This window comes from Acyrthosiphon pisum, chromosome A1, assembly GCF_005508785.2.
Source record: "Acyrthosiphon pisum isolate AL4f chromosome A1, pea_aphid_22Mar2018_4r6ur, whole genome shotgun sequence".
Classification (NCBI taxonomy): Eukaryota; Metazoa; Arthropoda; class Insecta; order Hemiptera; family Aphididae; genus Acyrthosiphon; species Acyrthosiphon pisum.
The window spans coordinates 42,920,458-42,936,956 of record NC_042494.1 but is presented as its reverse complement, the minus strand read 5'-3'; the positions used below and the strand labels follow the sequence as shown (position 1 = coordinate 42,936,956).

Genomic DNA, 16,499 nt, shown 5'->3' with positions numbered 1-16,499 from the left:
AAGTCATTCTTGTGACAATTAAATACTAATGAACTTCATTAAAAACACATTCCATTGTCCCATTAAGCAATTATCATGGTAATAGATCATTTAATATATTTTAGTAATTATTTAATTTTTATTTAAAAAAAATCTATTATTAATAGTTACATTTTTAGGATTTTTCCATGACTAAATAAATGGGTATGATTTTGAAAAACTGTTTTCATTTGGTTTGCGCATCTTCCCACTATCTTACACACAAAATCATTGCTCGTAGTTCTCCGCATTTCATTGGTCGGCAATGTAAATAGGATATTATCAAGAGTGGTATGCGTATTACAAAGTTGTAAGTTTCATACCTATTTATTTAGTCATAGATATTTCTATTTTTTTGTTTATGAAATAATGTATGATAAAATAAAGAAAGAGAACCTACATTATTAGGACATCACATCCACATGACGTCTTTTTTCCATCTTACAATAACATACTACATATTATAGAACATTTACAACATACATTTTTTGATTTAAACTTAAATGTCTGAGGTAATTGACTAATAATAATAATAGGTACTGTCTATGCTTGTATGTTAATTTTTTTTTTTTACAGTTTTGCAATTTTTAAGCAAGTTTAATGGATAATAATCTTTTATTTTCAAATTTAATATTAGACAAATTTATCCTTATAAATTCAGCTAAATGGATTCTACTGAATGTTAATAATTTACTATGTTATGTTTGTAAGATAGAAAAAAAATAACAGTATAATATCATCTTATTAATTATTCATTGCTTAGCTTTTTAAATATTTTATTTATGAAATACTGACAATTTAGTTGAAATAATTTTTCAAACAAATGATTCAATTCCATCAACACTCAACAGTAAATAAAAATGAATCATTAGTTTTCATTAAGTAATTACATTTTAAAGAGATTGATTTAAGTAAATAATTCTTAATAGTTTAATGTCCTATTGGCTATTATACTATTGTGCATTTATACTTAGGTCTAGTTTGGGAAGTAGTAGAAATACAGAATGTAACAGGAAGACCTGTTAGATGAAATGACTTTTGTTCTAATGAATATTTTAAATTTTTTTATATATATATAATTTAGAGTCACTTGCATTACACGTATAATATAAAAATATTTATTTTTATTTTTTAATACTGAAAATTCCAAAAAAATATTTGGTAAAATTCAAAAAAGCCAATTTGTAAATCTGATTATAAGAACAATTTTGATGGTAAAAAACATTTATCTAAGTCAAGTAGTTTATTTTTTAGAATTTTTGAAATATCAATATTTTTTTGAGTAAATTAATATAGTATGTAATAACTTTTTTAAAAATATCATTTTTAGCAATTTCCTGGCTTAAGTATATTTCTTAAATTAATTATGAACTATATAATTTCCATAAATTTGTCATACGTTTTAGTAGTATAATTTTTTTTTTGTCAGGTCTTCTAGTTATACCTTGTAAAGGAAAATTTGTCAATTATCACCAAGAGTAGTAGTTACAATTTTTATTTTAAGGCCAACAAAATAAATTACTTAAGTATATATAAATGCTTTTGTGACACCTTATTGACACCCTATATATAATTTGTGTTATGATTGCTAAGTCATGTATTCAGGTGTTTGTGTATTTGATTAAAAAATTAAACAAACATTTGAGCGCTCATGCATATTTTATATGGGTTTTAAGTAGTTTAGGGAAAACATTATAACTCATTTAATTTATAGGATATTCTATAAAATATTATTAATAACTCATCACATATTTTTTTGATGGTATGGTATGAGTGCAGTAGCGTATCTAGGATTTTTTTAAAGGGGAAATGTACAATTTTTAATAGACATTCAGTATAGACATATTATTGTATCTATATTAATATTATATACATGTTGTATTGTGTACAAAATTTGGTTTCCGGGGGATATGACCCCATCCCCCCTATACATACGCCACTGTATAAGTGTATAACTTTCATTATCTCGTTGAATAATCATTATTTTAACTTTGGATTTTAACCAAAAAATTTTTCATTATTTTAACTACAATAATTCACCAATAAACTTAAAATTAAAAAAAAAAAATTTACTTTATGATGTCTTTTAACAAAACTTATTGGTGTTTTGGGTTAACTTGAATGGCTTCTCTGGGTTTAAAAATATTACCCTTTCATTAATTAATACTTATTAGTTATTATAAAATGTTATTTATTTTAAGTATTTTTTTTAATAGATATTGTGTGATCAAGGGTAGGGGGACAGAGGGTACAAAAGGCAGGGAGCAACAAAAAATGTTGGCCCCCTTATAGAAAAATGTCTGGCTACGTGCCTGGACCACATGTTTGCAGTTCTGTACCTTATTGAAATTTGAACTACAGAAATAAACTAATATTCTATTAATTTCATTATTTGTAAATCAAACAAGTATAAAGTATTTAAAAAATATAGATTACTGTTAACATGGGTTTTTCAACTTTTAATTGTTTATAGTTATAACTTATGAGATTCATACTCATATACAGAGGCGAACTGAACTTCAATTTTAAATGACGCATTTTCATAATTAAGTACTTACCACCACCACCATCTTATTTTACTTATAACAAAGTTATGATGTAAGTAAAATGTGATCAAAAGAGATAAGAAGTCAGACTTGTACTTCTACGCCACACTCACGCAATTGCGTCAACATTGAGCGCTTCAGCTCGTCACTGCTTATATAGACTACACAATTTAAAAACAATAGTAATGTTAAGTTAAACATAAAAAAAAGCATAAACGTTATTTGCAATTTTTTTTATGTTATTTATACGTTTATTGTTTATTTTTAATCATTAATTATGATTTATGATTAATGGTATACATATTATGATTTATGTTTAACGATATTAGATTATTTTGGTTTTTCATTTATTGATTTAGTTTATTTGTTTTTCATTATTTTTCGTTATTACGTTTTGAAGCCCTGATTTTTTGATAACATAATTTTAATCTCAACCTTAACACATTTATATTATATTTTTATTCGCTCCCTTTATTTCCCCAAATATTTTACTGTTAGAAATAATAAAAAATGCATTACTTCCTATGTTAACATTTTAATAAATTAGGTACTATGTTCTTTTTATACTATGCAGTATACAGTTGACAATGGAACAATGGTACTGTAAATATAATAATATAACAGTTTGAAAGTGACAAATATTTTTTATTAATATTTATATAATACATTTTTAGCTAACACATTGATAATGTTGAAAATATTATATACGCTATGGCTAAGATAAAGAATTATTGAAATAGTCCAGATTGGAGTAAAAATCTATTTTACTAATAAATAATATTTTTAATGCCTAATAAATATAATACTACAGTGGATTGCATTTCATAAAAACATTAATAATTATTAGTGTTTATAATTAATATTATATTTTTTTATTTTCTTAAAATTAATATATGTTTAATAATTTCTGCTTATTTAAATGTTTAGGATGCCTACTGAGGATGTACCCGAAATCCGTGTAAAAACGGCTTTCAATGGGTAAGTTAATATATAATAATATATTTTTTGATTAACTGAAAAATTAGTTACTAACATTTAAAATATTTGTTTTAGGGAAGTTATGATTACTTATATAAATCCAAAAATAACTGTTGAGAAACTGCGATACGAAATGATGGTTATTTGTCGGTTTTCATCTGATCAAGATTTCACAATGAAGTGGGTTGATGAAGAAGGTAATACAATTGCTTATTAAATTATATTGTTAATATATAATTTATGAACTTTAATATATTAATATTAAAATATTAGTTTAAAAACAAAAGGAATTAAAATTATGGCACTTCATATTAATTGATCTGTTTTCATCTTATTAATTTTTTTTCTAATAAAATTATAATAAACAATAATCTTTAATAAAAGTATAATAAATTATGTAAACATTATAATGTTAAAATTATGTTAAGGGGGGGGGGGGGGGTCATAAATGTATTATGTTTAATGTCACTTTACAGACATGAATTATCATTAATCTTTGATCAGCAGCAACAATTTTTTATTGTTAGCTTATATAATATTTAAGTAAATTGATGTACTATCAAACTTTAAAGTAAAAAATTATCTGTGGTTATACATTGGTTTTTACAATACATACATTTTTAAGCATGTGATATATTGCAATTTAAAAATGCTCATAACTCACTTAAAATTTAAAAACTAAAATTACTGGCTTATAGATTCAGATAATATTCTTACCTTAGAGAAGCCACATCCGCTAAGTATTGTTAAAAACATACAACATAGCAAATGTTACGATCAAAATAATCTATTTAAAAATGTTATTTTTAAAATTAGAGTGAAAACTGATACATTTTTTGTAAAATTTAAAATTATTCTTAACTGGCTTCAGAATATAAATATCAGTCAAATCCTCAGAGATGACTTAGATCAGTGGTAACATGTGGCCAGCAAGAAACGTTTATTTCTTAAAAATTTTGAAAATAAAAACAAAAAATCAATAGGTATGTACATCTTTGTAATACCTAGTATTAAATACATATTATATTATAATGATTATAATAAATAGAAGAAATAAATGTTGTCTTTATTTATTTTGTTTATTTTGGATTTAGTATTAAAATAAGTAAACTTTTGATGTATAAATATGGCCCATTGGTAATTTGAGTTTCAAACCACTGCCCTAGATAATAATCTTACCTTTAAATTGTAATATTATGGGTCAATTCTCTCTAATTTTTAAAATAATGGTAAAATGGATTATTGTGAACGAAAAATTTTCCATATTGCACATTTATGGAAGACCGAGACAACACAATATGTGGGTGTGGCGTCTTCTTAAGCTAACAAATATAATTGGTTCAGCTGAACGCAAATTTGTACATTTATACATTTATAAGATGGAACCAAATCATGTAAGTGAGGCATTAATAAGTATGTTGCTTAATTGATTAATAATAATTATTCAATGAAAATATTCAAGTGTTGATATTTTAAAATATCATGTTTGTCATTTTGTCGAAAAATACCTTTATTTTGAAAAACAAATAACAATCTATACACACAATATGCACGATATGCTTATGCGCTAGGATCTGCATTTTAGGGGATGCTAAAATTGTTTACAGCCATTAAGTATAGTAGACCAATAAACTAATTAATCCTCATCCCAGGCTCTTTTAAAATATATTTTAATTAGATATGAAATTGACCGATTATTATTTACTTTTTTGGTATATTTTTTTCTATATATTATATAAATACTAAGATACAATTTATTAAACAACCGCAAAAAGTAAAAATAAACATATCATGCCTGGCCTGGTGTTGTGCGGTGGTAGCCCACAGTCACAAATCTGTACTGCGGGTTAAGAACCGATCGACATTGCTGGCTCTTGGATCAATGACTACCGGGTTCTTGACGACAAATCCTTACCCAGTGGCGTATATAGGGGGGAGGCCCTCTAGGCCAGAGCCCATAGTGAAATTGTAGGTTTAATTAAACCATTTCATGTATTTATACACTGTTTACAGTTTTTCACCATGATTAAATTTGTTTTGAGGAATCAACAAGGAAATGTTAGATTGTCAGGACTTGCTTTAATGACTTTTATGTGTTAAATTCACAATAAGATAACATTAAAATATATATGTATATATGAAATTGTCAATATTTTTTTAAAAATGAATTTTACATAATAATTATAAAATTTTATTTTGCAATTTTTATTTGTATTTATAACCACTCAGCTCCATAATAAATGTATAGTTATGGCTATGTTAGTCGCGCTATGCTGACAATTGATAAATTGGCCCATAGTAAAAATAATTTGTATATACGCCACTGTCCTTACCCCACATAAAAATACGTCCTCAACCAACCTAACCACCCCCCCTCCCCTCAAAAAAAGCTAATGGCCATTGTAGCAGAACCTAAAAGTCCAATATTAATAAAAAAAAAAAGCTGGGTAAGTGGATGTCGTTCTGCTGTACAGTTGGTTACAAGTGGGTCACTGTATAAATGTATAATGAATAGTATTAAATTTGAATTCAATGATATAATATCACTGTATAAGAAAAACGATTCTGAGTAGATCAGTCTAGTTATTAGACATATATATACTTATCTATGGTATTAAAAAAAAATTGAATTGTAATAGGTATCTATAATAAATTCCAAATTATTCATATCACAATATCCATTAGATAATAATACATAATGTTACATAATGTTGTAAAAATATGAATTTCAAACGCTCATAAAAATTTTATTTGACTTGCTTGTAGACATTTTTTTTTTTTAAATAGTAGACAAACTTATGTGGAATCTTGAATTACATTTTCAAATCTTTGATTTAAAAAGAAAAATTTTTATGAATTCATAACTTAAAATAATTTCCCATTTTCGTGATTTTTACATATTTTGTCAATTTTTGAACTTTAAATGCTAATAAAAAAAAAACTGTGACTGGATTTTTAATTTTTTTCATCTGCCTTTGAAACAATATAATAGGAACCTTCTATTAAATTTTCAAGCTTTTTTAACCAACAAATAAAATTTTATTGATATTTATAGAAAAAAAAACTAAAAAAAATGGAAACTGTAAATGTCCGTAAACAGTTCAAAATAAATCAAAATATTTAAAAAATGTTATGGTGTATAGAAAATGCTAATATAAAAATTCAGTCAAAATTTTATGTATCTACAGTCGTTCGTTTTAAAGTTACACCAAAAACCAAAATCAATTTTCTCGAAAACAGATTTTGCGTAAAAATTACCGTTTTCCTTAATTTTTCTTTTGTTTTTCACGTAGCTTTTGAAAACTACTGGGAAATTTTTACTTTTGACCCCCCAAAGTACCAACTAGATTCACTTTCCTGTCAGAAAAGGTACTGTTCAAGAAAATCCAAGCACTTTTACTGTCCTAAAAGGTGACGACAAACACAAAAAATAATTTTAAAAAAAATTAAAATAAAAAAATACAAAAAAAACACACACCATTGTAAAATCAATACATTCATCGTTTCACTCAGAATCCAAAACAGGTAGTTTCTATATTATTTCCAAACTATTTTTCTTGTTTTCACACTGTGCAACTAAAACTAACTGATTTGAAGTTATTTGTAATATCTTGTTGAATATTTAAAAAAAGATTTATCATTCACCTATTGTTACTATTATTATTTACTAGTGATAACGGATAAACCAAACCATATTGGCATATTGCTCTTATGTTATTATTAAAATGTCAGGAATCAGGATCTGTATCTATATCCAACTAACTTAATAGTCATTATTCATTAGTCATTATATACCTACTCATTTATTAATTTATCATTATTCATTAGTTACTAATTTTCCATGAATAGTAACTTTAATGTATTTTAATTATTATTGATAATATTTTTTTTTTGTTATTCCTAATTTTTATCTTTCGGCATATCAGGTATGTATAAAGTAATAAGTATCATAATCATAGTAGGACAACTTCAAAACATTCATCTAATCTAATACAATTGTTATATTATCTCGCGAAATATATTTCTAAACTGATTTAGATTCAATTGAAACTTGAAAGTATTACACTTTTTAGGTTAAAATTATGACGTATTTAATGTCATTAAAATTAAAATATAAGGCAAGTAATTCCATAAAATTGTTTTTGCCACAGCACATGGGCAATAAATATATATTTTGCATGTATTAATTAACAAAAAATAATATGACAAAAATAATAAACATCACTAATTAAAATAGATAAGTTGTGTACCTATATATCCAACATTAATAATTTTAAATTCACAATTGTTTTTTTTTTTTTATCAATGTTGATTGTATTTTTAAAAGAATTAAGAAGTTAAGCGTGTTTAAATAAAATTGAACTTGCTTTGACTGTCATACATATTTTTATATTTAGGCGATCCTTGTATATTATCTACTCAAATGGAATTAGATGAAGCCGTACGATTATACGAACTCAATAAAGATTCCGAATTAACGATACACGGTAAGTACAACCCCCTCCACACTTTCCACTAATCACTCGACAAATGTAATCAAATTCTTTCCAATGTCGCTTGGCACATAGTCACATAGGGTATTATTTTAAACGAAAATAATCTTGATATATGGGTATTATGTATAATAGCAATAATGTGCATGTTAATGGTACTCAAAATTTAAGTCTCTCGTTGTAGTCAGCTAAACGCGGCAAAACTGCAACTACAATATAACCTTATTATTTGTGCCGCTCTCACCCCCTTCCCCTCAGCAATCGTGTCCCCACCACCTTCCGGTTATGTACATCGTACATGGGTCACGGGTACCCCTTGAACAGTTGCGGCGAGGGTGTTAGGAATTAGGCGGGATGCCACCCCTACCCCTATGATGGTTTAGTGAAGGGGTGGAGCGGGGAGGAAGTACCGACGTACTGTACGTTACGGCGGATTCGGCGCTCTGGCGTTTTGATTTTAGGGTGGAACCTCTGTACGGCCGTCAGTGGTACAAGAAGTGCTTGTTGTGTCTCCAAAAAGCTCAATACACATCGCGTTGTGGTTTATTATGCCGACGGTAAAAATACTAATTCGTTCGTTATGCGTTCGGTGTGATGACAATAATAATTGTTGAAAGCAAACAGTTTCGTGCTACTCGTAGGGCGTCGGTGCAGTAGGTTTTTTCTACTACTATTATTATTATTATTATTGATTTTTCAATTTGTCGTCGGGTTGATGAATACTTTCGCATATCGCGTACAACGTGCCCGTTCGTATTTTTGTGACGGGTTGTGCGTTTACGTATTCGTTGATAACTTATCTAGACTATCTAATTAATGTTAATTCTTTACACGCGTTTTACACTTTTGTTTAAATTAGAACATACTATTACTTAGCGAAATCTAGTGACTTTATCTACTATATTTATTTATTATATTATATATCATCATCAATGAAATTGACATTCATGGATGATCGAATCAATTATTATTAATACTCTATTCTAGTTTATTTATCTTGAGTCATTAGTCAATTATATGCAAATATTTCTTTTTTTTTTTAACATATATTCATGAATTAATAATAAATTTCTAAGGGGCAGTAATTCCGGTTTATTTTCACTTACCTGTTTACCATATTTTAAAATCTAGAAAAGTTTTCCCGACTCTTTAGATTTACGTTTTACCTTATTTAACGTTTATTCGGCAAAACCTAATTATACTTAATATACTTATTTTTAAACACATATTTTTTGAGTTTTATAAGAATTAAAATAACTTTTTGAACTTAAAAAAAAGTAAAAAGAATTAGTCTATTATGGCTTGGGGCTACTGGAGCGCATCTACTGTTTCTGACCGAGGCAAGTCACCAAAACGACAATCGTCATCTTTGGGTTTTTATAACCATCATGTACCTATTTCCACCCCAGCTCCTCCATCTACATCGTACTACCAACATCAGTCCTTGCACAGCACTAGTAGTTTTGGTTCCATAGAAGATGATGATTATCATCATACATCCACATTCTACCGTCGTCCTTCACTTGGAGATATAGAATTCACAGGGCCGGGTTCATTATCTCTATTGTTAAATCAAGCTATTCCTCCTTCTCGACCTAGAACACCACCACCACGTCATTTATATGCTCCACCTACTTCACTAAGTTTGCCGGATTCGTGTGGATCGACAATGGCTATGCGACAAAACATAAATTGTTTTGGTTACCAATCTACTCCTATTGTACAACATTATCCTTGCAGTGTTCATGACCCATCACCATCTCCTTCTATATCTGATGATGAAGACCATGTTTACGCCACAGGTAACAAATACAATGGTAATGTTGCCAAAAAAATCGTAATCGTTTGTAAATATACAGATATGTTGTGTGTGGGTGTGTATGCGTGTATTCATGTGTAGTAGTAGTAGTAGTAGTAGCTATATTATTAGTCAGTTAGTAAAATATTTAATTAGTAGTAATTCTAATTTATTATTATTTGACAACAATTCAATTTACTTGTGATAATATTTAATATTATATACTTATACTGGGTTATATTATATTAAACTAATTTAAATAAAAAGCTATAAACTTGATGGTTTAAGTATATTATATTAAATATTTTGCCCCTAATTTTTTGTTTTGACAAATTTGGTATAGTTTAAATTGCTGGTTTGTTGAACATAGAATTAAAGTTTGAGTTCCATTAAGCACAAACTATGCATGTTAACAATTAAATTATAACTAAATATATTTTGATATTAATTTACTAAATTATGATTGAGTAATGTATTTAAATCATCGCCATCGTACAAAAAAATTTGCGATTTGTCTAAACTACATAATTTTTGATTTTTTGCATAATGGCAACTAAGTTGTATTTTAAACATGCAAAACCGGACCAAGTGAAATAATTATGGAGTAATACAATTTAAAAATAAAATCTTAAACACTTTGACTTGGTCATTTTTTGCATGACATCGATGAAATAGATTCATGTTTAAATTTGAAATATAATTCTTCTGAATATATATATTTTGCTCAGTATATATTATTTAATATAATAAGCATAGAATTATCATTTAAAACATCTATTGTAAAATTCAAGACATTTACAGAAGGTACAAACCAGACATTACTATCAAATTCTTTATTTTATATTATACATGTATGAGTTACATCTATTTTTATCAATATTTAGTATCTTTTAAATATCATGCCTGAAATTCAAATAATAACACCAGATTTTATAATTATTGCTCTTATTCTATTTGGAATGTGTGAGATAGTAGACTAATTTATTTGATATTAATATTTGCAATACATAACGTTTCTTAAATGATTTATAATAATATCATATAATAATTTATCATTTATATATTTCTTTAGTTTTTCCTAATGTACCACAAGCACCAGGAATGCCTTGTCAAGGAGAGGATCGTAAGTTTATGAATTTAAAATATTAAAAAAAAAAATAGCTAAAATATAGATTTTTATCCTATTATGAAAAAAATTAATTGATAATTTGCAGGTAGTATATACAGACGTGGGGCCAGAAGGTGGAGAAAATTATATCGTGTGAATGGACATATTTTTCAACCTAAAAGGTTTAACAGGGTATGTGTAATAAATATATTGTATTCATTTCAGTGTTGCTAAACTCCATTTTAAGATGATGATCGAATTTAAAACTGTTTTTTTATTTTTAATTAGACTTGTGAGAATTACTCTATAATTAAATTTTATCAAAATATTTAAAGTTTTTAAACAAGGTACATCTAAAGAATATTGTAATTTACTACATAACTAATTCAGTAGGTGCTACTGACTACATTTGTGTTGTTGAAACAGTATAATATAGTTTACAAATGTATTATAATTAAGATAAAATAAAATATAAATATTCTCAGTTAAACATTGAATTCACTTGCATTATTTTATATGCTATTAAGCAATTAATGTATTTTAATAGTTTTAAATTATATTAACTATATTTTCCATTAGAAAGAGGTCTAAGGTTATTAAGTTTTTATGTATATCTGTATTCTTTATACAATAAAAATAAGATAAAAAGTATGTTGACGTTTAATTAAATATCAACTAGTTATTAAAAAATAGTAATAATAATTAATTTTAGAAGGCTATATATGTTTCTTAACAAATAAGATAAGTTTAAATATTGTGTTCTGTGTTCTTTATTTTAAACACTTATTCATTGTTTTTTAATAAAATTATAAATTATGGGAATATTTTGCAGTTGTTCTACTAAATATCAAGTACATGACAATAATTTAGTATGTAATAGAAATGCTGATGTTTGTTCAACACTTTGTTTCAATTTAATGTGCTATGTTACTATACAATTATTAATTATTCCTTATTAATTATTAATATTTTTTTATAATCAGCGAGCATTTTGTGCATACTGCCATGATCGAATTTGGGGATTAGGACGACAAGGATTCAAATGTATTCAATGCAAACTGCTTATCCACAAAAAATGTCATAAGCTAGGTAAAAAAACTTGCACCAATGATCCTATAGGTAATGAAGACACCAATGGTGGTGACTCACAGACGTCTCTAAGTAATTATAAAAATATATTTTATTGAAATATTGAATATTTCATAAACATGGTATTAATGTTTAGGTACACCTAGCTCTGATACTGCTTTACCGGATTTAAAAGATTATTCTGATCAAAATTCTGTTATTGATCAATTAGCTGACTCTGTACCCATTGAAGATCCACAAGCTAAAAGTAATATTTCACAATAATATTGCTATTATATAATTTAACGTTAAATTATATTTATAGCAGGTGATGAAGATGTTGGAGTTTCACGTCAATATTCTATTGCCGACTTTGAGCTAATTAGGGTTATTGGTCGTGGAAGTTATGCAAAGGTGTTAATGGTTGAACTCAAAAAAACAAAATGCATCTATGCTATGAAAGTTATAAAAAAAGCACTTGTTACAGATGATGAAGTAATTAATATATTTTAATTTATAATAGCTAAAAATCATAATTTATATTGATATTAAATAAACAAGCATACAGTATATTTATATACTACTAAACATTGAATTGTTATTATAAGTCCAACTTTTTTTTTTTAATTAAAGCAATTTGTATGTTAAAACAAATTTTTTTTTTTTTTTTATTGTCAAACAACAGCCACCATCTAACATAATATGCCCATTTTAGTAGTGATGGTAATAATGAAATGATTAGTAATCAAGATATTTTCATAATTAAAAGAATGTCTTGAAAAATCACTCAAAATTAAAATTATTTGTTCATTTGATAAAAACAGTTGACCAATTATACTCATCGAAAGAATCGAAAAAATTACTCGAAATATGAACGTACTCATAGTAAATAATCTAATTTTGCTTTTTTTATTTGTTGGTGTAATATTAATTAAATTATAATTTAGGAATAATAATAACCATTTATTAATACTGCATTATTTATAAGTGTTTTAAATAAAAGACCCAAGAGTTTTCATTATTTTATTCATAATCAAAAATATTTGATAATTCAATTATATTTATCATAATCAATTATGTCCAACAATACTTTTTATAAACAACATTTCTTCTCAATTTGTTAATATCTATTAACTATTATAACTCCTAAAATATTTTTTATTACTTAATTCTATTTATAAATTGTAAATAATAACATAAATACAAATTAACCATTTTTGTATGAATCAATTTGTACTCAGTGAATCAATAATTTATCATTATTTTAAAATTAAAATATACACTCTTTTAAACGGTACTATTTTATATGTTATTAGTGTTTATATAATAAAAATATATGTTACTAAGATTGTGATATCACTATAATTTAACTGGTTAGTTTGATAGTACATATAAAATATTTACTATATATTTTTAATTTTAGGATATTGATTGGGTACAAACAGAAAAACATGTTTTTGAGACTGCTTCTAACCATCCATTTTTGGTCGGTCTCCATTCTTGCTTCCAAACTGCCAGCCGATTATTTTTTGTGATTGAATTTGTTCGTGGAGGTGACTTAATGTTTCATATGCAAAGGCAAAGACGACTGCCTGAAGAACATGCCAGATTTTATGCAGCAGAAATTAGTTTAGCTTTGAATTTTTTGCATACTAAAGGTATATTAAATTGTTTCCTCGTAATTAATGATATAATTTTTTATTTAAATTGCAATTGTCGATACAGTCATATGATTAATATTTTATGATCAAGTAACTTTTTTAAACAAATCCATATACATTATAATATGTAGAAAGACCACACCTATTGATATAATTAAAAAACAAGAACCCCGACAATCATCAAATACACTTATGTATGAACATAGTATATTATTATGAATAATTAAGTATATAAATAACAATAAAAATAATTTAAATTGATGTACAGCCTACTGTATTTGTACAGATAGGATCAATCAAATGTGAAAAATTCTTAGTGTGTTCAAAATAACCTGGAATACAAATAAAAAAATACGGAAGTAGGGAATATTTACACTACACTAATCTTCAATACATGATTTCTACAGTATTTCTATAGAATTTACATTATATTTACTAGAAATTATTCCCATAATGTCATCACCCCCACCAAGTCAACTATCTATACACCTGTCATGTAGTATTTAATGTACATTAAACAACTTTTGGTGCAATAATTAAAAACTGCTCGAAGGGCGTTAATCTCCATGTTTGTGTTTTAGACTATAAATAGCATATAAATTGTTTTTTTATTAATTTAAAACAATTTTCAATTATTATTATTTAAAAAAATGTTTGCCTTTGTATTTATTCATATTTGATTTTTTTTCCAATTTATTTCACTTATAATATTTATTTGAAATATTACCCATTTTTTAGAGTTTTATAATATAATAAGTATCTAAATGTACTCATAAATAAACTTATTGAATATGAAAAAAATATTAGGAATTAATTCAGTTATTTAATTCTAGTCTTACAGGGTGTTACCACTGGGTATCTTCCCTAATCATATTATTCACATCACTCTTACTTCACCTATCAAACCTACTTATTATACTAAGAAATGTATAGATTGTGGATTACTTCAAATAAAAAAAAAAAAAAAAAAAATTCTAGTTTTAAGTTAACTTTCTATATTTTATGGATATATTATATAATAGTTAATTTTTCTGAATAAATACTTAGTATTATGATTATTTATAATTTTTCTATACTGAATACACCCCTTGGTATACTTATTCATAATTTAGAGCAAAATAATATAGTGAATTATAATTTGAAAATTGTATTTATGTATATTATATTATATTTTAATGTTTTATTTTATTTCATTATTACATTGTTTTTTCAGGTATAATATATCGAGATTTAAAATTGGATAATGTACTACTTGATCATGAGGGCCATATAAAATTGACGGATTATGGAATGTGTAAAGAAGGAATAAGGCCTGGAGATACAACTTGTACATTCTGCGGTACTCCAAATTACATTGCCCCAGAAATTTTAAGAGGAGAAGATTATGGATTTAGGTATACATTTTTTTAAAACTAAATTTGATGTAGACATGGTTATTAATAATTATTGATTTCTTGTTGACTATGTCCTATACTTATACTTTTATTATGTTCAGTAACTGTAAAAGCCAATTCTGTGGATCTCCACGCAACACTGCCATCGAGACCAGTCCCACTATGGTAGGGTGTTGTGTGAGGATGCACAGAAGATCTTATTTTTGTTGGGTGTGTTCCCTTTGCTGGAAAGAGTATTTAAAAATATTACTATTGTACTATAATATTATATCAAATTAAAAACTTGATATTAAACTCAATCTGTTTTGTTTTTCAGTGTGGATTGGTGGGCTTTAGGAGTTCTTTTGTATGAAATGTTGGCTGGCAGAAGTCCATTTGATATTGCTGGAGCATCAGAAAATCCTGATCAAAATACTGAAGACTATCTATTCCAAGGTAATATAATACAAACAAAGGGCATTTTAAAAATAATTTTCTCATTGTTTTAAACTTTTTTGTAGTTATTTTGGAAAAAACTATTCGTATTCCAAGATCACTTTCCGTTAAAGCAGCTTCAGTTTTGAAAGGATTTTTGAATAAGAATCCTGTGGATCGTTTGGGTTGCAATCGAGACACTGGCTTCTATGATATTATAACTCACCCATTCTTTAAATCTATTGATTGGGAAATGGTAAATTATCATTATAACTAACTTCATATTATCATTTATTATTTTAAATCATTAATATTACAACAATACTAATAAAATGTAATCAAAAATATATGTGATTTTAGTTAGAACAAAAGCAAGTTAGTCCTCCGTATAAACCACGATTAGATTCTGATCGTGATCTTGCCAACTTCCCACCAGAATTTACGGATGAACCTGTTCACTTAACACCTGATGACCTGTAAGTAGATTTAACATTTCCTTAAAAAAATAAATCAAAAAAATCATATTGATTCAAATAATAATTAATAGCTAGTGGTTATTGGTAATAAGTTTAAAATATTATGTTAAAGTTAAATTTTGTCCTTTAAGTAATTTATAATTTAATACATTTTTTTTTAAATAATGAAATTTTGTTTATTTGTATAAAAATAACTTCTTATGTATAAATTGATGTGCGCCAAAAATTGACATTGTCACACTTGGCACACCATTTAGTGTTTAGTACTTGCACATTTTTGATAAATTTAACTATTATGAATAAAAAAAACGTGATCTACATACCTAATAGGTATTGAATAGTATATTTGTATAACCGGTGGATCCAGTAGGAGGGAGGAGGCTATACTGCTATAGCATTCTCAAAAAATAATTGTTGTATACATGGATAAGACTAGAGTGGTTACAACAATATTGGCCCTATACAGTATTCATATCAATTCTATGGGAGGGGCAAAAACATTTTAGTCTTGAATACCGCATTGTTAAGGGGATTCGATACCGTGA

General features: G+C 26.3%; 1 protein-coding gene across 2 annotated transcripts in view; it reads left to right on the top strand.

Annotated features, from left to right (window-relative positions):
• The first annotated feature begins 8,050 nt into the window (after positions 1-8,050).
• LOC100166344 (atypical protein kinase C) overlaps positions 8,051-16,499 on the top strand; it is a 30,324-nt gene continuing 21,875 nt past the window's right edge. The window contains exons 1-11 of one of the 2 annotated variants that reach the window (XM_029487085.1): positions 8,051-9,852; positions 10,906-10,956; positions 11,048-11,133; positions 11,925-12,102; positions 12,167-12,277; positions 12,338-12,504; positions 13,433-13,667; positions 14,884-15,064; positions 15,381-15,499; positions 15,565-15,734; positions 15,839-15,954. In XM_029487085.1, coding sequence (XP_029342945.1) covers positions 9,333-9,852; positions 10,906-10,956; positions 11,048-11,133; positions 11,925-12,102; positions 12,167-12,277; positions 12,338-12,504; positions 13,433-13,667; positions 14,884-15,064; positions 15,381-15,499; positions 15,565-15,734; positions 15,839-15,954 — 1,934 coding nt within the window. In that variant the 5' untranslated portion in view covers positions 8,051-9,332. Of the gene's footprint in view, positions 9,853-10,905; positions 10,957-11,047; positions 11,134-11,924; positions 12,103-12,166; positions 12,278-12,334; positions 12,505-13,432; positions 13,668-14,883; positions 15,065-15,380; positions 15,500-15,564; positions 15,735-15,838; positions 15,955-16,499 lie in introns of both variants that reach the window. The other variant, XM_008185580.3, reaches the window with a different exon arrangement.